The sequence below is a fragment of the Dromiciops gliroides genome, chromosome 5, assembly GCF_019393635.1.
Source record: "Dromiciops gliroides isolate mDroGli1 chromosome 5, mDroGli1.pri, whole genome shotgun sequence".
In the NCBI taxonomy this organism is placed as follows: Eukaryota; Metazoa; Chordata; class Mammalia; order Microbiotheria; family Microbiotheriidae; genus Dromiciops; species Dromiciops gliroides.
This window is the reverse complement of record NC_057865.1, coordinates 27,382,013-27,403,632: the sequence shown is the minus strand read 5'-3', so window position 1 is coordinate 27,403,632 and position 21,620 is coordinate 27,382,013. Positions and strand designations below refer to the sequence as shown.

The 21,620-nt window shown below is 40.0% G+C and overlaps 1 protein-coding gene across 4 annotated transcripts in view; it reads left to right on the top strand.

Moving 5' to 3' along the window:
- LRRC3B (leucine rich repeat containing 3B) overlaps positions 1 to 19,432 on the top strand; it is a 108,324-nt gene extending 88,892 nt beyond the window's left edge. For 3 of the 4 annotated variants that reach the window (XM_043967773.1, XM_043967775.1, XM_043967774.1), the window contains exon 2: positions 17,995 to 19,432. In XM_043967773.1, coding sequence (XP_043823708.1) covers positions 18,162 to 18,941 — 780 coding nt within the window. In that variant the 5' untranslated portion in view covers positions 17,995 to 18,161 and the 3' untranslated portion in view covers positions 18,942 to 19,432. Of the gene's footprint in view, positions 1 to 12,341; positions 12,371 to 17,994 lie in introns of those variants that run through there. The other variant, XM_043967776.1, reaches the window with a different exon arrangement.
- Positions 19,433 to 21,620: the final 2,188 nt, after the last annotated feature.

Here is a 21,620-nt window from a genome sequence, read left to right as displayed (position 1 = left end):
TGAGTGGCTAATTGCCCAAGAAAGGCATCAAAAAGTGCCATGCTCAGCAGGCCCCTCAATCCATAAAACAGAAACCAGATATTGACCTTTGGGTTTGCTCACACATCTTTCTGTCTCAGAAAACCCACTTCATTTATGCACATCTGAGCTGATAAGAGGTCACCACTGAGATATCTGAAATACTATTTCAAATCATCATTACAGCCAAGGTACCCAATTTTTCTGAGTACAAGGACCCCTTTTAAATATTGAGAAAAATTATGGACTGCTTCTTCCCTCCCCTCATTTGGGAAGAGTCCTATTCCATCTCCCTTCCCTAGGCTTTTGTATAAGCTGCCCCTCATGATTGGATTCTGCATTCTCTTTTGAGACAGAAACCATTTAGGTTTTGCATAACTAGCTTCAAGCATACTTCCTTGTACAGATTAAATACTTAGTAAGTCCTTGTACATTGAATTACATTGACTGGTTTCCATTGACTAAGGGAATAATATATAATGATATAACAAAATAGTAATTCAGTAACAAAGTCAAAATCACATGGAAATGAAGGGATGAATTTCTGAACCATAAAAGCTTTGAAAAGGATGAAGCTTTCTCTAGCTTTATTACCTGGATTACCAAGTCATTAACTTCTCTGAGTCTCGATTACTTCATCTATCCAATGGGAGGTTTCCATTAGATGTTCTCTAAGGTCCCTTCTTGTCCTAAAACAATGATCCAGCTCCAACTTCCTCATTTTATAGATCACAAGATCCTAGATTTAGAGATGGGAATTTGGATATCATTTAATCTAATGTCTTCATTTTAACATATAATTTAGCTGAGACCCAGGGAAATTGGGATGTGCCAAAGTTTATCAAGCTAAAAAGTGCCAGGGGTTGGAACTTGAACTCAGATGTTCCAGCTTCTGATACTTTCTCACCACCCTATGCTGCTTATCTGAGGAGAAGGGACTCTCAGAGGGAGGGCACACTGGCTTCTGGCTTTTGAGTGGAAGTGTCTTAAAGGATTGCTCTCCGGTTGGTTCATTGCATCACTGATAGCTACTTCTTCACCTGGGCTTATTCTTCAGGGACTCCAGGTCGGGGAAAGAGTCTAAGTATGCATTGCTCACAAGCTCATGAGAGAGACCTAACCATATGTCAAATCACTGACTTTCAGTTCAGGCCATAGGACAATGACCCTCACAAGCAGTGATGGTGAGAGGTTGAGGTAGGACCAGTTTCCCAATAGAATAGGCTAATGTGCCATTCTTGGCATTACTGCATCTAGTCATGTCCATTGTATAGGGATGCCATGTCTGCTTCTCATCTTGGTCATTTTGGTGAGATTTCCCCTGTTACACATGGACTAACTAGCTTTCATTATTAGTGACCAACATAATGGTGAAAATGGAGCAATGAACCATTGAGCACACAGAGCCTGGATTCACCTCCAAGCTCTCCTGCTTTCTGTCTCTGTAACATTAGGAAACACACTCAACCTCCACAGTCACAGTGTCATCAGCTCAAAATGAAGGCATTTGGCCTAGGGTTCATAAAATTGTTTTTCTAAAGTTTTTATAACTTTGTTTCAATATAATCATCTCTTCTGTAATTCTTTGTAATTTATTTTATGCAACTACTGCATTATTCTTAGAGGGTGTTTATAGACTTTTACAGACTGCCAAAGGGGTCAATGACACACAAAAAGCCACGGACTCTTCCAATTTTGACATGTGGTCATGATTCAGAAGGAAAGTATTTTTTTTTCTTTCTGAGGTCAAGATATCTGGGCTCTAGTACCATGGACAGTACCTGCTTCTGTCACAAATGCTTGCATTTATAGAGCATGTTCCAATGTATATGAAGCTTCACATATATTAGCTTGTTTTAACCTCACAGGAACACTGTGAAGTAGACAGGGCAGGTCTGACCCTTGTTATAGAGTTGATGAAACTGTGGCTGAAAGAGGGATACAGTCACTTGTCCAGAGCCACAGAGGAATTTAATGGCAGACATGGGATTTGAGCCCAAGGAAAGAGAGGCAGTGACTGAAAGCACTTTGAATGTGGAGAGACTTGGATTCAAGTGCTTTCTCTCCAGACACCCTTGCTACTATTGCCAGGACAGCACCTTCTCTGCAATTTAGTCTTAACTGTTTTTACTAGAGCAGACTAGAGTCCAGAGGCTCTTTAAAGTTCCCAAGACTCATTCAAAGGATCCATAAGGTTACAATGATTTTTCTTTTTTTGTGGGGCAATGAGGGTTAAGTGACTTACCCAAGGTCACACAGCTAGTAATTGTCAGGTGTCTGAGACCAGATTTGAACTCAGGTCCTCCTGAATCCAGGGCTGGTGTTTTATCTACTGCACCACCCTAGCTGCCCCTAAAATTATTTTTATAATAATACCATTTTGACTTTTAATACAGTAAATACTAATATATATGTACACACATATATATTTGTGTATATACATATATATTTATGTACATATATGTCAGTATTTACCGTATATATGTATGTATGCATATATATATGTGTGTGTGTGTGTGTGTATATATATATATAAACCCACCTAAGCAAAAACCCTTTGGGGAGGGACCCTCCTTTTTTAATGTAATAAACCTTTTTATTCATAGTTTTGGGTTCCAATTTTTATCCCTCCTTCCCTCTCTCCCCTCCCCTTTCCCTGAGGCAGCAAGCAATCAGACATGAGTTATGCATGTATAACAAGTATAATCATATTTGTCATTTTGTACAAGAAAACTTGATTAAAAGAAAATAAATGAAAGAAAGTGAAAAATAGCATGATTCAGAAGGCCCTTATTTTTAAATGTTCTGAACAGGCCTGGGTCTAGACTTCCTGAGCTGTGTTGTATCAAATGTAGGAGCTCAACCCAGGTCTTCCTGGCTTTGAGATTGGCTTCTTATCCACTACTACATACCACCTCTCCCCTCTCTCATTTACTCGTCAGAATCATAATACCTGTAGTTTCAATCTTGTGAGCTTGTTGTAAATATTAAGTGTGTTGCTATATGTAAAATGTTTTGTAAACCCTAAAGCATCTCAATGTGTAGCTGGTATTATCATTGGGAAGTATTCTGACCTTTGGGTAGATCCTGTACCCTTTTTCAGACATAGCTTTTGCATCTTGCAAGTGAAAGGGTTGTGATAGATGATTTCCAGTTCAGTGCTAATTTTGTATGGTTCTTTGAGTTACTTCTTCACCAATTATCCCTAAGAAAGAACAATTATGAGCTTTAAAAACAAAAAAAAACCAACATGTTCCAGGCATTTTGTGAAACAACTTAGCCCAGAAGCCTATTTATTATAAGCTTGGCTATTTCAGGAGTCAACAGTAGAAGTCTTTGCAAAGACCAATGGGAAGGTGGTAATTTTGTAGCAGAGCAAAGCAGGATCATTTTTCAAAATTGCTAATCGTCTCTCCTTATACACTACAAAGTACCTGAATTCTCGTGAGCTGACTCTTCCAGAAGCAGCTGGTGTTATCATCTTACTGGATAGATAGTTTTGTTGGAGGGGGGAAACACATTAGAATTGTAAGCTTTTGGAAGGAAAAACTAATTTTACCTTTCTTTGTATTCCACAGTATGTGACTCATAGGAAGAATTTAATAAATAAGTATTGATTAATTTTGGGGTGATTGAAAAAGTTCTGTATTTGGAGTTAGAAAATCTAGGCTTTAATCACAAGTGACCATGTGTACGCTATGTGACATTGGGCAAGTCACTAACCTCTTGGAGTCAATTTTTTCATCTATGAATTAGATGTCTCTAAAATCCCTCCCCATTCTAGAGTCTAAGACTACACTTGTCTTTGGAAATATTATAGTACTGTATATTGGGAATTGCAAAAGAAATCATGGAGTCTCAATAATTCATTTTACTGGTAAGGAAACTGAGTCCCCCAAATCATAAGCAACTTGCTTGTAGTTGCCCAGGGGGTAAATGAAGGTTCAGGATCTGAACTCAGGTCCTTGCTTCCAAATCTGAGGCTCTTTGAACTGCTCTGTCTTTTCACAGTTTATGTGACAGGTTTTGAAAAAGGCCACAAGCACCTGCTTGGAAATAATAATAGAGTTGAAAAAGAAAACAGAGCAACGGGAGGTAGATAGATTCCTGGGAAGTCCCACAATTAACTCGTAACCTGCTAAATAGTAAATATAAACATTAGCAAAGAACTGGTTATCATTCTTTGGGGAGTGAAGGGCCAAACAGGAATGCTGACTTGGCAGGAAAAGGAGTAATTTTTGTTTGTTTTTTTTCTAGGAAGAATAGGGTAGGAGGAATTTTTAAAATGTCATCCAATGATTTGAGGGCATTAGGGGAGAACAATTCTTGCTCACTGTCAGAACTATAGGTAGCAGATTCCCACCTCATTCAGTCCTTCTAAATCATGGAATTGTCTTAACAACTTCTTTCAGCCAATAAACTTCAAAATAGGGAAAAAATTATCTTTTCTTTAATTTTTTTAACTTTTTTGTGATTTTTACAGTGTACAGAACTCTCAGTGAGGAAATTCCCAATGAAGATCTGAAACTTCTCTATAACTCTGTCTTAGAGAGCTTCCTGGGGCACTGAGTTAAATGAACTAAAATTTGAAAAGCACTTAGTAAATGCTCACCACATAGTAGGTGCTTTACAAATGTCAGTTTCCTTCCTTTAGTGGTGAAGTGACTTGTCTATGGTAATCTTGAACCCAGGTCTTCCTGACTCTAAGGACTGTTCAGTATTCGTGGTGCTATGTGGCCTTTCTGAATTATTTCATGTAAAGAGGTAAAAATATAATTTAATAAGGTTTGCTGATGTTATGGGAATTAAACCCATGTCCCACCCATCCCAAAGGAAAACAGTGGAGGGCAGTGATGGCTATCTGTCCAATACTGCTAAAATGCTATTGGAAAGGCACTTTATTATTGTTGTCATTATCACCAGCATTATTTTTACTGGAGCATATAGTAAAGCTCTTTTAACAATGAATTTTTATCACTTTATCTTCTCCCCTGCCAAAATGGGAGAGGAAAGAGCAGAGGCCTCCATAATTCAACTGACTCTTTAGATAGTTTACATATGGACGAGTGGAAAATATGGTCCCCTCCCCCCTCCCCAGCTTCATACTATCAACTTTTTTTTTTTTTTTTTTAGTGAGGCAATTGGGTTTAAGTGACTTGCCCAGGGTCACGCAGCTAGTAAGTGTCAAGTGTCTGAGGTCAGATTTGAACTCAGGTCCTCCTGACTCCAGGCCCAGTGCTCTATCCACTGCGCCACCTAGCTGCCCCTTATCAACTTCTTTTGAAAAAATATTTTGTTTTCAATTTATGGAAGACAACCAGCATTGTGATGGATTTAGATTCTGAGGACCTGAGTTTGAGTGTAGGTTGTACTGTTGTTTGATCAGAAGAGAGAAAGAGATGAAAGTGGTCTGGGAGCAATGCCATCACTCTGCAGATGAGGGAACTGAGCACTAAGAAAAGGAAATGGGCTCTTCAAGGTCACACAGTAGTTTTTTAAGTAGCAGAACGGGAAAATGAATGCAGGTCTTCTTCTTCCAGCTCTGGCACTTTCTACTATTCCATATGATCTCTTCAGGGCTGGATTAAAGCTCCCATAAGCCCACATGACTCTCATTGCATAAAGGCCCTTTGACAGATGCAGTTTGCAAGCTGTGCCTCATTTCACAATAAAAAATATCAAAAAGTTGATCTTTGGTGGTAATATTTTTGATTTTATGAAGGGAAGATGGATGTTGGCATGACTCTCTTTGCCTCTTTATGTGAACACTGTGCCTATCCTTGAGATATTCATCTATAAATATATCCCAGTTGTTGTATAAATATATGTACATTTACATTGTAAATATTTATAATGTATATATACATTGGAATGTACAAATCTATTTGAGGTATATATTATTAACCAAAAAAAAAAAAAGAAAAAAAAAGGATCCAAATCTTTGTATAGGTCTTCTGTTTTTTATTGGTCCTAAGCATTGTTCTGAATGTGCCTGATGAAGAATGAAGCTTTGTCCGTGTGACCTGCAATGAGTCATTTCATCTTTATGAGTTTTGGTTCCCTCATCTGTAAAATGGGGCAGGGATTGATGATGTGAGTGCCAATGTCCCTCTGAGTTTTCAATTATGGATCCCTCGACTTTCTGCCTTGAAGAGGCACTTCGTTTCTAGAATCATAGCTTTAGAGCTGAACAAGTTCAGTATCACTCCTCATATTACAGAGGAGCAAACTGAGGCTGATAGCAATTGAGTGACATGTCAAAAGTCACTCAGACAGTAAATAGCAAAGCTAGGATTCAAACCCATAGACTCAGATGCAAGAAAAAATATCTTTCCTCTGGGCCATACTTACTGAATTTCCTATCTTTGTTTCTTCTTCTCTTTCCGTTTTTGATATATGTATTGATTTTAACAACAAAGTTTTATTGGTTTCTCTTATTTTGCTCTTCTCACATTTCTCATTGCATTCCTCACAATTCAGCAAATGTTTGTTAAATGCCTACTGTGTGCCATATGCCCATGGGCTCAGCTGTCTCTCTCTCATGGTCATTCTGGTTCTTCCTACTAACATGGTCGGCATAAGTATGGTTATTGCCTTGAATGGCCTGCCATCTGTTGGCTGTCTTGGCTTGGGAGGATTGAAGGGGTGAATTATGAGGAATTATGGGTGAATGATGAGGATTATTGAATAAACAATCACTCCTTTTACCATAAATGAGTCTTACCTGAGTGGATTCCTGTGTTTGATCACTTGTTATTTAGTTGTTTTTTCACTCAGGTCTGACTCTTCATGACCCCATTTGGGGTTTTATTGGCAAAAATACTGGATTGGTTTGCCACTTCCTTTTCCAGATCATTTTACAGATGAAGAAACTAAAGCAAACAGGTTAAAGGGCTTGCCCAGGGTCACACAGCTAGTAAGTATCTGTCTGAGGCCAGATTTGAAATCAGGAAGGTGTCTTCCTGTCTCCAGGCCCAGAACTCTATCCACTATGCCACTTTAGGAGACAAACCAAGCTTTAGTCCCAGATTACCCTGAGAGGACCTTGGAGCTAGAATTGAAAGGGAACTCACCAGAACACCCTGTCCAACCCCTTCATTTTTCAGTCAATGAAGCTGAGGCCTAGAGAGATAAAGGGACTTAGCCAAGGTCACACAGGTGCTAACTCAGATGTAAGATCTGAACCTAGGTGCATTGACTCTATTTCCATTGTATCACATCACCTAGAAATGTTGTTATTCCATTCTTTCTTTCCTCTCCTAAATGTGTGTATAATTATGAACATTCAGAAGACTTCTAGATTGTCTGGTAAAACAAACAGAAAGTCAGCCAGCCTACTGCCCAGTTAAAGTCATTTTTTAGGAGTTTAGATTTTCCCTACCCCCTAGAGAAAGAGAGCATTAAGCTAAATTAAACCAACCTACTTCTAAAGTATGCATATTCATTCATCTATCCGAATTGAGATGTGAAATATATGATGCATGTAGACCAAGCAGATACTTCACAAAACAGTCACATCTGGAAACAGAGAGCATGGGATACTTTCCTCCTCTGGGAGAAGTAGTGTGGAGTGGGGAAGAGAGTACATTATTTTACATCTACTTGTTAGCTCCTCTCATGGAATGTTAGCTTCATGGGGCCAAGGGCTGCTTGCTTCTTAAATTCTCAGACCTTAGCACAGTGCCTAACATGGAAGGAGCTTCATGAATGCTTATCGATTGAGTACAGGATGTGAATTCAGAGGATCTGGGTTCAAATTCTGTTTTTTCCTCTGTGACCTTAGATAACTGACAACTCTGTGCCTCAGTTTCCTAATCTGCAAAATAAGGGGCCTAATTCTGTAGATGTATTTTTATCTCCTGTTTAGTTGATCTTCCTGTTTCATGTACCTTTTGTCTGTCTCTGTCTCTCTGTCTCTGTCTATCTCTATCTCTATGTCTCTGTCTATTTCTCTGACTTTCTGCCTCTTTCTCTCTCTCCCTTTGTGTGTCTCTCTCTGTCTCTCTCTCCATCTTCCTTCCTCCTTCTGTGTTTTTGTCTTTCTCTCATCAAGGCACTGACTAGAATTCCCAAACTAGCATGCAAAGCTTATTTCAAAGGAACAAGTGGGAGGGAGGGGAGCTCTCTCAGCAAATGAAGAGCAGTTGATAGATGGCTCAGTAGGTTTCCAGGTTCTTCTTCAGCATTCCATGTTTTTTTTTCTTTTCTTTCCTTTCTTTTTTTTTAAAGTTGGATTCACCAAAGTACAGCCACTCGGCTTTGCTATGGCTAATCTCATTTTTTCAATGATTAACAACCCAGTTCATTATGTTTTCAGCTCACATTAATCTCTTCTTCTTAGAGTTTGGTAACATTTCTAGTCATTTCCCCTCTATATTTATCCATCCTGTATCTTTAGAAAAGAGAATTTAAAAAACAACCATTCATTGCTCATTCCTGTGTAACTTTGAACATGCTACTTTTTTTCTGGATCTCTTGCCTAACCGGCTAATAGTTAATATTTATATAATGCTGGGAGGTATGTAAAAGATTTTACAAAATTTATCTCATTTTATCCTCACATCATCCTGAGAGGTACCTGCATTGTTATTCTCATTTTACAGATGAGGAAACTGAGGTAGGCAAGAGTTAAATTGACTTGCCCTGGATCATATATATAATAAATGTCTGAGGCTGGATTTGAATTCAGGTCTTCCTGACTGCAGACCTAGTGCTCTGTCCTCTGTGCAATTTATCTAATTCGTCTGGAGAGGGAGGGGAATACAAAAGTTCCATTCATCTCTAAAATCTGATCTTCCTTTATCTCATTGAAAAGATGGCTGGTTTTGAAGTCAGGAAGATCTGGAGTCTAATCAGTTCTGCCACTTACATGTGACTTTGTGTGCTTTTTTTTTTTCATTTTACTACAACTCTCTGGGCCTCTGTTTCCTTGTCTGTAAAATGAAGAAGATGGACTAATTGGTTCCTAAGGTTCCTTCCAAGTCCAAGCCTAACATGTCACAATTATAATGCCTTTAGGGACCCCCACCCTGGAGCTATCCTTCTGATGAGATCAGGCACGTTCAGGGTGGCATGGCCATAGACATAAGGAGCCCTTCTGAATCTAACCCTGTAGAGGATGACAGTTGTCAGAAGACTCTTAGCTAAAGCCTAAGTCCATAGTCTTCACTATGGTCACAGGAGTTTTCTTGCTGCCCTGGGCCAGCAGTCAATGATAGCAAGTAAGGAGCTGCCCCATGACTCTTGATTTTCCATATAGAATAGACAAGACCATACTTGTACATTTTTACCTTCATTGCAAAAGAACTTCATGAAATTCTGAAATATGGGGCATACAAAATGTTGCACACATTTTATTAGTTGACTTTTATTTGTTACAAAGGAAGACTCAAAGAGATGACGAGGGGGCAGAGAATAAATCTGGAGATATCTAGTATTTTTAGAAAGACATTAGTAAAAAAATTGTTAAAATAAAATACAGGGGGAAATAATACCACAAAGGATACTCCTCCTCCAGCCAATTTATTTTGATGTTGTTGGGGGGTGGGGGGGAAGATGTTTAGCATGCTTGAAAATCATCTCTGTGGAAAGCCAAATGGCTGTTCCACCCGCTTTGTGCCAGCCCAAGCTGTCTCTGGAAGGGAAGCAATTTGTACATTTCCAAGCAAAATTGGTATCTGGGCAAAGATGTTATTACTAGTATTTACCCCTACTGACATTTTCCAGAAGTGCCTCCTGGATGCATAGAGGTGACTCAGCATTCCTGGAGTGCTTTGGGAGTACTAGCTCTGACTGATCTTAACCAATTAATTAAAACTTATCCCATTCATGTTGTATTTACTTAAAGTTTCCCTGGAACTTTATATTCATTATCTCCTTTGACCTTACTGGGAAGGGAGAGGAATATACATTTCTAATTGGATGGCTATCTACTCCTAACTCCTCATTTTACAGATTTGGAGTAGGCCCAGAGGAGGAGATTCAACTCCAAATCGATGCTTTTTCCATTGCACCCTGCTGCTTCGCTGAGACTCAGAGAGTTTTAGCTGCTTGGCTTGTCCTCTTGAAGCCAGTATGTGTCAGTTGGGACTCAAACCCAGGTCTCCCTGACTCTGAGGGTTTGGGGGTGGTTTCTGTGCCAATATACCACACTGCCTCTCTCTCCATTCCTTTTAAGGAAAGGATGACTTCCTCATGTGAACTTCTCTATTGCCCCTTTTAATAGCATCAATGCCAGCAGAAGTAGGTGACTCCCCCAGAGAGAACCACCATGGGGGAGTAGGCAGGGAGTCTCAGCTCTGCCAACAGGGTGATTTGCTGGAGTCATCCTCAGTCTTCAACTTGACAATGCCAACCCTAATTGTTTTCTGGGAACGGTGACTGTTTAAAATGCTTTATCCATATCAAATCCTCCTATCTGTGACTCAGAGCATCAGTCAGCTGTGAAGGAGGTGAGCCTTTAGCACAGTTCTGTGCTCTGTTGAGTAACTAGCCCACAAACAATTAAAATTCTAGTGTGTGTTGGTCCTTGAAGATGGCACAGGGCTAGCCAGGTTACCAAATCCTGAGCACTGCCCTCCTGGGGTTGGTGTGATGAGACCAGGGGTGAATCACAGGTCAAGAGCAATCAATGGCTGCAGTTCCCTGGGTTAAGGTAGCCTCAGACCAAGTAAGCCAGCTCAAGGCAGGAGAGCAGAGCACTAGAGAAGTCCCCTCGTGCCTCCCTTCCCCACTGACTGCTGCCTTTCTAGTTGCGATTGTGACTCAGGTTAGAGACCTAATGTTGGTAGCAATGAACTTGCTTCCTTGCCATGAATCATACCGAGGTCATTAGTACTCCTTCTCTACCCCACCCCCATGGCCCTGACTAGATGAGAAAATGAATTATTGGGAGGGGTGATTGATTTCTATTTTTTTCAAATTCAGCATTTCCAATATGGCGTTGCTTTAAAAACCAGGCAGGGATTCTGGACGATTTCTGGTTGTCCTGGACCCCTTTTGACAGTCAGTCTGAGGAAGCCTATGGAACACTTCTCAGCATTATGCTTTTAAATAATTGAAGGGAATGCAAATTTCAGCTAGGAGTGAATGAAGATTAAATGTTGTTGTTTTTTAATCCAAGTTCAAAGACCCTCTGAAAACTATCCACATGTCCCTTGGAATTACAGGTTGATAACACATAATTTAAAGTAAATTCATTTAGGGGGCAGTTAGGTGGCACAGTGGATAAAGCAGCAACCCTGGATTCAGGAGGACCTGAGTTCAAATCTGGACTCAGAAGCTTGACACTTACTAGCTGTGTGACCCTGGACAAGTCACTTAACCCTCATTGCCCTGCAAAAAAGAAATTAAGTAAATTCATTTAAGGAAAAGGATAAGGAGAAGAGAATAAAGGGGAAAAAAGGAAAGGGAGTGGAAAGGAACTGGGAGAAAAGGAAAGGGGATGTAGAGGAGAAAGATAGGAGAGATGGGGGGCAGTGGAAAGGAGAGGGAGAGGAGGAGAAAGAAAAGAGAAGAAATAAGAGGAGGGGAGAGGAGATGAGAGGGGAAGTGAGAAGAGATGAGAAGACATGGGAAAAGAGAAGGAAAGAGAAGAGAAGCAAAAGGAGAAGAGAAGAGAAGAGAAGAGAAGAGAAGAGAAGAGAAGAGAAGAGAAGAGAAGAGAAATGAAGAGAAGAGAAATGAAGAGAAGGGAAGAAATGGGAAGAGGGAAGGGAGGAGAATGGAGGGGAGGGAAGGAGATGAGAGAAGAGAAGAGTAGAAAAGACAAGAGAAGACAAGAAAAGAGGAGGAAAATTCTTAGTAGATAAGTGATGAAAAAAGTAGGTAGTAAACATCTTCCTAGATAAGTTTCTACATAATCTCCTCTCTATACCTATTTATCTGCATCCCTGTCCCCCTTTTCCCCCTTTCCTCTATGCTATTTCTTCCCCTCAAGGACCTGGGTGTTGGAGTCAGAAGCCTTTGCTCAAATGGTATCTTTTGCACTTATGAGTTCTATGACCAGGGGCAAATCCTTGAATCTGAATCTCAAGCCCATAATCTTTAAATTGGGGATGATGCTCAGTGCCATCCCAGTTGCTCTCCCTGCCTCAGGAGTTGCTGTGGCAGTGTGATCCCTTTCCCTTTGGAAACCTAGCCATGAGCCTCCCTCGACCTGATTTCTGATAGACCCTCTTTAAGTTGACACCTGGATAAGATGAGCTGAGTTAGGAGTACATAAAAGGTGGAGTGTGATTTGGCCATGAGACTTCTGAAATGGCAGGGAAGAGCAGAAAGAGGCTTGTTCTTGAAGTCAGAAGACGTGGCTTCCTGGCCTGCATCTGCCCTTTCAGTAGATGTGAAACCTGGGGTGAGTCATTGACCTTTCTTGAACCTCACTTGCTTCTGTAAAATGGAAAAATAATGCATTTACCTCACAGGTGTGGCTCTATACAAAGCCTTATATAAAGTGTAAAGTGCTCTATATGTGTGAGTTGCCTTTCATTCAATAACAACAACAATAAGCATTTCTGTGGTGCTTTTAAGGTCTGTAAAATAATTTATATATGTTGTCTCATTTGGTCCTCACAACAGTCCTGTGAGGTGGGGTGATAGAAAAAACATAGCACATTTACAATTAAAGGACCTAGTTTCAAATCTTGGATTTATCAATGACTACCTGTACAACTCTAGACAAAACATTTAAATACTATGGGCTTTGGTATCAGGAGGTGGATGGAGTTGATGATTTCCGAATTCCTTCTGGATCTGAATCTAGGATCCTAAGTTAAGCCATCTCTATTAAGTGTGCAAACATAGAGTGGGTGAGCCCTGTCACAGGGCCCTTTCAAAATCCCTGTTATCCATTGGCTGATTCCCTGCTAAATTTGTTTGGTTGTTTGTTTTTGGTAGGGGGAACCCTCAAGTTACTTAGGTCAAGGGGCAGCTATATGGCGGAGTGCTTAAAGCATTGGCCTTGAAGTTGGGAGCACCTGAATTAAAATTTGACCTCAGACACTTAGTAGCTGTGTGACCCTGGGCAAGTCACTTGAACTCAATTGCCTTAGACATCCAGGGCCATCTCCAATTGTTCTGATATATATATATATCTTGCCACTGGACCCAGATGGATATATATATTTTGCCACTGGACCCAGATGGCTCTGAAGGAGAGGGCAACCTTGCACAGCCCTCCCTCACTTAAATACAATTCAGTACAAGTCATGACATCATACCTCCTGATGTTATGGTCCTCTTCAAAAATGAAGGACAAACAGCAGCAACTTTGGTCTAACACTGTCTTCCTCTTCCTGCCATTAATGCTTTCCAACCCCCTATTACCAGAGAGTTTTAGTTCAACTGTATTTTCTGAGGGCAGCTAGGTGGCACAGTGGATAGAGCACTAGCCCTGGATTCAGGAGGACCTGAGTTCAAATCCGGCCTTAGACACTTTACACTTACTAGCTGTGTGACCCTAGGCAAGTCACTTAACCCCAATTGCCTCACCAAAAAAAACAAAAAAAACCCCGCAAAACAAAAACAAAACAACTGTATTTTCTGGACAGTTGTCAACTCAAAATGGAAAGAAAGCAAAATATTTTAGGAAATTAAAGGGACATAAAATGGTAGGCCTGGAGCTGGAAGCAACTATAGAGGTCATTTAATCCAATCATGTATTTTACAGATGACGAAACGGAGGACCAGTTAATATTGTTTTATAATAACACAAACAATATTAGAGGTGGGCATTGAACCCTGTTCTTCTGATTTCACAAGACAGTGCTGTCATAGGGACATCTACATAATATTGTAAGGAGTACAAAGAGATGAACATATTTATTAGTAGCCCACATTTATGGAGTGCTTTGTAATTTACAGGGTGCTTTATAAATACTGTCTCATTTGAGCCTCACCATAGCCTGGTAAGGTGGGTACTATTTTTTATTCCCATTTTATAGAAGAGAAAAATGAAAGCAGGGAAGTTAGGTGACTTATCCAGGGTCACAAAGCTATTAAGTGTGAGAATATGAAGATAAGAAGTGGGGCTTGCACCTCGCCTATTTCTTCTTGACTTCAAGACCAGCCTTCTATCCACTGTACCATGTTGCCTCTTTATCCCTTTTCACAGATGACAAAACTGAAGCTTACATAAGTTAAGTGACTTATCCAAGGTCACACTGCTTATAAGTGTCAGAGGTAGGATTTGAACCTGAATCTTCCTAATTCCAGGTTCAGGACTCTAAGCATGTATACTATGCTGAAGTGTACTTGGAGAGGGTTACAACTTGATAGAACAATGATGGACCCTATAATGTCAGCCCACGTTTCCAGATGGATAAAGTGGAGTACAATAGCCACTCATGCCTTCATTCCATTAACAACTTGAATCCTTGCAACAACTGTATGAGTTTACAGAGCAGGTGTTTGTCACTTCCCATTTTTGTTCAGAAATGGGCCAGGGATTCTTCTAGGGTCACACAACTAATACTGGAAATGGCAGAGGGACTCAGACTTAGGGAATCATTGCATCCTGTTGACTCTGACCTTAACTAGGGAACTTGAGAAGGCTGAAGGAGTCGTGCTTTCTAAGACACCTAAAGCATGGAAAGCTGAGGAATGAGTCCTTTCATCAGAAAACTTCAGAGGCTGTGAATAGCAGACAGAGAATGAACCCAGGAGGCCAGAGACCTGGGTTCATGGGCTACCTCCAAAATATATTGATTCCATGACCCTGGAAGAGTTGCTTAACCACTCAGTGAAGAGTAGCTAGAGATTTATGTTGGTAAAGGGAGTTTTCATACCAATAAAATCAGAGGTCTGATCAAAAAAGAAGTAGGGGCAAGGGAATGTCAATACAGAAGGGGAGCATGGTATAGTGGCTAAGGCACTGTACTTTGGATTCAGGAAGATGAGTTCAAATCTGATCCCATAAATCTTCCAGCTGTGTGACCCTGGGTAAGTCACTCAGTGACTTACTCTTTTTTTTTTCATTTTTATCTTCTATAAAATGGGAATAAAAATAGTACCCACTTTACCAGGTTATGGTGAGGCTTAAATGAGACAATATTTGTAAAGCTCCCTGTACATTACAAAGCACTCCATAAATGTGGTCTACTAATTGATATGTTCAGAAATCATTGCCTAAATTTCCTGACCTCTAAAATGGGTTGAATTCAAAGAACTCTAAGGTCCCTGCTGGTTTTAAATCTACAATTCTATGATCCATTCTTGACATTATACACTGAGGATTCCCAGCTGTTTAGAAATTCCAACACTACCTTTGTTCATTTTATTTTTCCAAACTGTACTCTTTCCCCTTAAAAAAAAAAGTGAGTGACATACTAAACACTTTTATTTTTTATATTATATTTATATTAAACACATTTTTAGAAGAATTCCATGACATCATTGTGAATTACTTGACCATTCCCTGAATTGTCACCAAATGAAGCTAAAGAACCCTGATAGCAGTTGTGACCTGCTGCTAAGCACATCTGGCAGGAACCCGCCTCACAAGAGCACAACCTGCACATGAACACTACCCTCACCACCCATATGAACACTACCAGCAGCAAGGGTTCTGCAAAGTTCCTCATATTCTGTGGGTTCTTAGAGGGCTTCCTTTGTCCAGTGATCCACCCTGTCTGTCATTTCTACATAAATATATTTCACCCAGCTTGAACTGCCTTCCGGATGCATAGGTAGAAACGGATGGATCTGCCATGATTAGAAATTTACTGCTTTTTTTTTAAATAGGAAAATACAAAATTCTCCTGCCTTTGAAGTTTGATAGGCCAGTGGTTCTTAGTATTCATGTTACATAATTCCTATTACTGAAAGAATTGAAAAGGCTTTTGGATCTCTCATATCTGAAGATCTGGCTAGGGAGGAAGACACATACATGATTTAGAAGAGAGGGGATTCTTTGGAATAGAGCATACTGTTAAAACCCTTAAAAATATCCTATTACAGAGCTAGCAGCCCAAGGGAAAGGCTTCTTCAGCAAATCCTATTAACCAACAATTTAATGTGAATATTAATGTTAATGCTGGAACCATCCACTTCCTTATTCATTGTTTAATTCACTTATTCATTCATTCACTCATTTAAAAAAAAAACTTTCTCCAGGTAAAGATTCTTCTTTTATAGCCTTAAATGGTTACAAAGTATTCCTGTCTGTGGTCATAAACCACAAGATATTAGAATGAGTTCTCATCCCTGTCGAAACACAAGGCTAAAGGGTATTGACATATCCACTGGTTATTGTGAGAAGGAAGGGTGTCAGGGGAAACATAATTAAATTTCATTGTTGTTTTACTTTGGAGAAACACAGGATGTGGAGAGGATGGTGGAGAGACCACAAATGCCTACTGTAATGAAGTCTGACCAGAGCAAAATGACCTGTGTAATGTTCCTTCCAGTCCATATAGAATGCCAGCTACCTTGGAGCATTTTATAATTGTAACCTGCCTCCCAGAATTCTCCATTGGAAAGAGTGCTGGCCCTAGAATCAGAGTGTCAATATCATCATCACCATCACCTATAGTTATCTATTTTATTTATTATTATATTTATTATGTTACCTATTTTATTTATTATTTATTTATTTGTTATTATCTAGCTTATTATTAATCATCATAATTTATTTACTAAGTTACCTGTTTTATTTTTATAATTATATTTTATCTGTTTTATTATTCATTATCTAGTTTATTTATTATTTTGTTATTATCTAGTTTATTTATTATTAATCATCATTTATTATTACTAATGATAATACTAATGGCAAACTTTCTATAGCATTTTAATGTTTGCAAACCACTTTATATGCATATTATCTCATTTGATTCTCACTGAACCACTATGAGGCAGGTGCTATTGTTACCCCGGTTTTCCCATTGAGATAAATGGAGCTATAAAAGGTAAAAAAAAAAAAAAAGACTTAGGGTCACTCATGTCATGAATGTCTCGGATAGGATTCACACTCATCTTTCAGACTCTAAGTCAAACAACGATGTGCCAACCAGCTGCATCTCTGGATCTACCCATGTGAAATTGAACAAGTCCATTAGGCTCTTTCAGCCTCAGTTTCTTCATCTGTAAAATGGAGGTAGTGTGGGCTGGTTCAGTCAATCAAGTCATAATCATTTACTAAGTAATGGGCACTGTGCTGATAGGTGCTGGATCAGTCAGTCCACAGGCATTTGTTAAGTACCTGCTATGATCTAGATACTGGGGAGAACAAGGTCTCTGTCCTGAAGAAACTAATATTCGAATCGGGGAGACACCTCATAAATTATTAATGGCATAAAGACATATACAATATAAATGGAAGGTAACCTCAGAGAGAAGTGGGGAGGGAGCATGAAGGGAGGACGAGATGTGGGGCATAGTTAGAACAATATACAGATTAAGGAGATGGATCATCACATATGAGGAGCAATATGTAAGCAGTATGGCTGAATCTCAGAGTATGTGATGGGTAGCAAAATATAAGACAAGTGGGGATGGACTGGTTGTGAATACAAAGGGGACAGGTTGGGAAGACAAAGAAGATAAATGATTTATTAGGGTGCCCAAAATCCAGCCAGCAACATCAAGATGTACCTATATGGGGGCAGCTAGGTGGCGCAGTGGATAGAGGACTGGCCCTGGATTCAGGAGGACCTGAGTTCAAATCCGACCTCAGACACTTAACACTTACTAGCTGTGTGACCCTAGGCAAGTCACTTAACCCCAATTGCCTCACCAAAAAAAAAAAAAAAAAAAAAAAGATGTACCTATATGTACCAGGTAACAAACAGATTCAAGGTGATTTGGGGAGAAGGTCCTAGCAGCTGAGGAAAAGGGGTCAGGAAAAGCTTTACATTTGAGCCAAGCCATGAAGGAAAGTCATGACCTCTGAGGTCATTTCTAGTTTTATATTGATTATACTTCACAATCCTCCCTTCCAAAATAAACTAATTGCCTTTGCCTTCTTTTTTTTTTCTTCAGGTATCTCTGTAAGAAGGAGGAGATCAAGGAAGACAGACACATGTTAACTCCAGCCTATTGACCCACTGGGAAAAGCAAGGAGGTATTCTTTTGACTTGGGCTGGACCCTTTGCCACCTTTATCGGGGTAAATGAGGAATGGGCTTGTGATTATGCTGACGTCCCAGCATGCATTTGGTAGACCTGTGGTTAACTCGTTCCCTCTCCATGTGTCTCCTCCTACAAAGTTTTGTCCTCATGATACTGTGCTTTCATTCAGCCAGTATGTGTCCCAAAGGCTGTCTTTGTTCTTCCTCTGGAGGTTTAAATGTCACCTGTAGCAATGCGAACCTCAAGGAGATCCCCAGGGATCTTCCTCCCGAAACAGTCCTCCTTTATTTAGACTCTAATCAGATAACATCCATTCCCAATGAGATTTTTAAGGACTTGCATCAACTACGAGTTCTCAATTTGTCCAAAAATGGCATTGAGTTTATAGATGAGCATGCCTTCAAGGGGGTGGCTGAGACCCTGCAGACGCTGGACTTATCTGACAACCGAATTCAGAGTGTTCACAAAAACGCTTTCAACAACCTGAAGGCCAGGGCCAGGATCGCCAACAATCCCTGGCACTGTGACTGTACTTTGCAGCAGGTTCTGAAGAGCATGGCGTCTAACCACGAGACAGCTAACAACGTCATCTGTAAGACTTCCGTGCTAGATGAGCATGCCGGGAGGCCTTTCCTTAATGCTGCCAATGACGCTGACCTCTGTAACCTTCCCAAAAAGACGACTGACTATGCCATGCTGGTGACCATGTTTGGCTGGTTCACCATGGTGATATCCTATGTGGTATATTATGTACGGCAGAACCAGGAGGATGCCAGGAGGCACCTAGAATACTTGAAATCCCTGCCAAGCAGGCAAAAGAAAGCAGATGAAGCTGATGACATTAGCACTGTGGTATAGTATTGGGGATGACTAACTGATACAGAAAGTAGTTTTGGGTTGCATTAGACTGAGTGGTTTACTTCCAACATCCATTGTATACATTTAAGATTTTGCATTTCAGTTTAATTGAATTATGCCACTGTTGGACTTTAAAAAAAAACAAAAAAACTAACATTAAAATGATTTTAGTTTGGGTGGCCTACACCATAATTTTTCCTCTGGTGGTATATTCCTAAGTAAGCTACTATGTAAACATTGGTTAGATTCATTTCACTATTTAATAATGAAATTTATTTTTTTAATTTAAAACCAAATAAAAACCTAACTTTGAACCATGTAAAACAGAGTAATTTATTGGACAGAGATCGAAGCTATGGATTCACCTGCCTTTTCAATACTCAGAGTTGACTTTTATGGGCCAAAAGCTCTATCATAATGAAAGTTGCATTCATATGACTTTCTGTAAATCGGGGAGCTGTACCCGAAGCATCTCCTGAATAAAGATTCTCTTGCAGTCTTTTTTTTTAAAAAAGAAATAAATTTTTGTTTATAACTTTTGTTTTTGCATTGCCTACATTTCCCTCACATGTCTTTCCCCCATTTGCTCCCAGAGCGACTTAGCTCGCTAAATAATGACCCACCAAAGAATACTAGCTAGCTTCCAACCAGCATCTGCTTTTCAAAAACAAGTGCGTGGGAGAGGGAGCCTGGCGCAGGAAGTGGAAGGGAAGCCCGGATTTGGAGCCCTAGGACCTCGGTTCGTATCTTTCTTCTGTCACTTAACTCCCTGGGTGGCCTTGGGTAAGTTAATTAACTTCTTTGGCCTCAGTTTCCTCATTTGTAAAATGAGGGACTACATGGCTCTTCAGGTCCCTTCCAGCTCGAGAACTCTGGTCCATGACCTCTACCCTTCCTTCTGACTCTAAAAATCGATATGATCCTATGTGGTGTTCTTCCCTATTCCTCACCTCCTCATGTTCTCAAAACCGGAAGTAGCTCCTGGTTCACTAAAATCATTTTATCACAGAACCCAGAACAGCATTTTAAGCAAAGGCAGCAGGGCCAGTGATGGGATGGACCGAACCTCATGGCCTTTCACCTTGTAGGTTGGGGAGAAGAGAGAGGACAATCATTTAGGGTTGAGCCTGGACCACTGTATGGTTCCACAATGCAGACAAGGGAGCCCCTCAGGGGACCTCAGAGGTCTTCCTGGAATACTGGATGGGACTCCGGCATCTGTAAATCCAGTAGGAGGAAGTAAAGGTTATCCCTGGAGCATGACTACCAAGAAAGCATTACTGAGAGGTTGGTGCCCCCTGGGGGCCACCGTGATGAGGCACTTTTATCAAAGTATGTTCTGAGCCATGAAAAGGATGATGCCCATTAGGGTTGATAAAAGCTTAAAGTGATTTTCCATAAAAATATGACTTTAGCACTGATTGAGGTAAAAATAAATTTGGCATCTTGAACCTGCTCTTATTTCCAGCTCCAAGTCATGTTGCATGAAGGCTTCAAAAAGAGGAAATGTTATATGTGTGTGTGTGTGTGTGTATATACATACACATGTACATGGGCACATATACATATATGTTTGCATGTGCATATATACGCAGACATATGTGTATAATTTGCATGTTAATTATATACCTGTATATTTTCCACATATATCTGCATAATTTTGTATCATAACCTTTCATTTTAAGGACTTAGGATTTTTGCTGGTATGACAACCTTCTTTACCTGCTGCAATCCACCTATAACTTCTCATCAGATAATAGATCAGGAGCAGAAGTAACTTCAGAATCCATTTAGTCCAATTTTCTCATTTTTACAGGTGGAGAAACCAAGTCACAGAGAGGTGAAATGACTTACCCAGGTATACAGAGTAGCAAATGGCAAAGCCAAGTTTTGAACCCCAGGCTCCCTCCGCCAAATATAGCTTTTTTTCCCACTGTTCCCAGTCCTAGAGAGTTGCTTAAGGTTTAGAGAGATTACCACAGTCACACAGCTAGCTAGTAACTGTCGACAGCAAGGCTGGAACCTAAAGGCAAGCATTCTGTCCTCTTTGCCCCATTCTCTCCCCCTTTTAAAGAAGATTTTTTAAAGCTTCAGCTTAGTTCTCTCTTTTGAAACTTGTTCCTTTCAAGAGGAGCTTGAAGAATAGGTATCTTTATGTCCACATTAACGGGGACTTATGTTCCTGACCACTGAAAAATTACATAAGCATTAGCCCAGTGGAAGTACTCGTAAAGGCCAAATCAAATCCCTGAACAATGTTGTAAATCCCAGCAGACACTTGCTGGGATATTGAGGGAAGTTACATTACTCGACTATTAACTTTTTAAATTCTCTGCATATCTACCTCAAGGTCACTACATGGACAATTAAACAGAGCCAGCCCCTCCCTTATTCAGCCTACATTTAATATTTAACCTTACTCCAAGTACTCTTTCTGAAGCCTTCATGCCACTTGGCTCAAAGCTGGAAATAATAGCAGGTTCAAAATGATGAATTTCTTTTTACTTCAATGGATGCTAATGTCAAATTTTGACTGGCACTTGTATGAGATCTATTCTCCATTCTGCTGTGCCAGGGCCAATGGGTCCCCATGGAAGAAAATTCTTCACTTAGTTAATAAGGTTCCTTGAGCACACACCATGGTTCGTGCTTACATTTTGGATGAGTCTAAATCTGAGA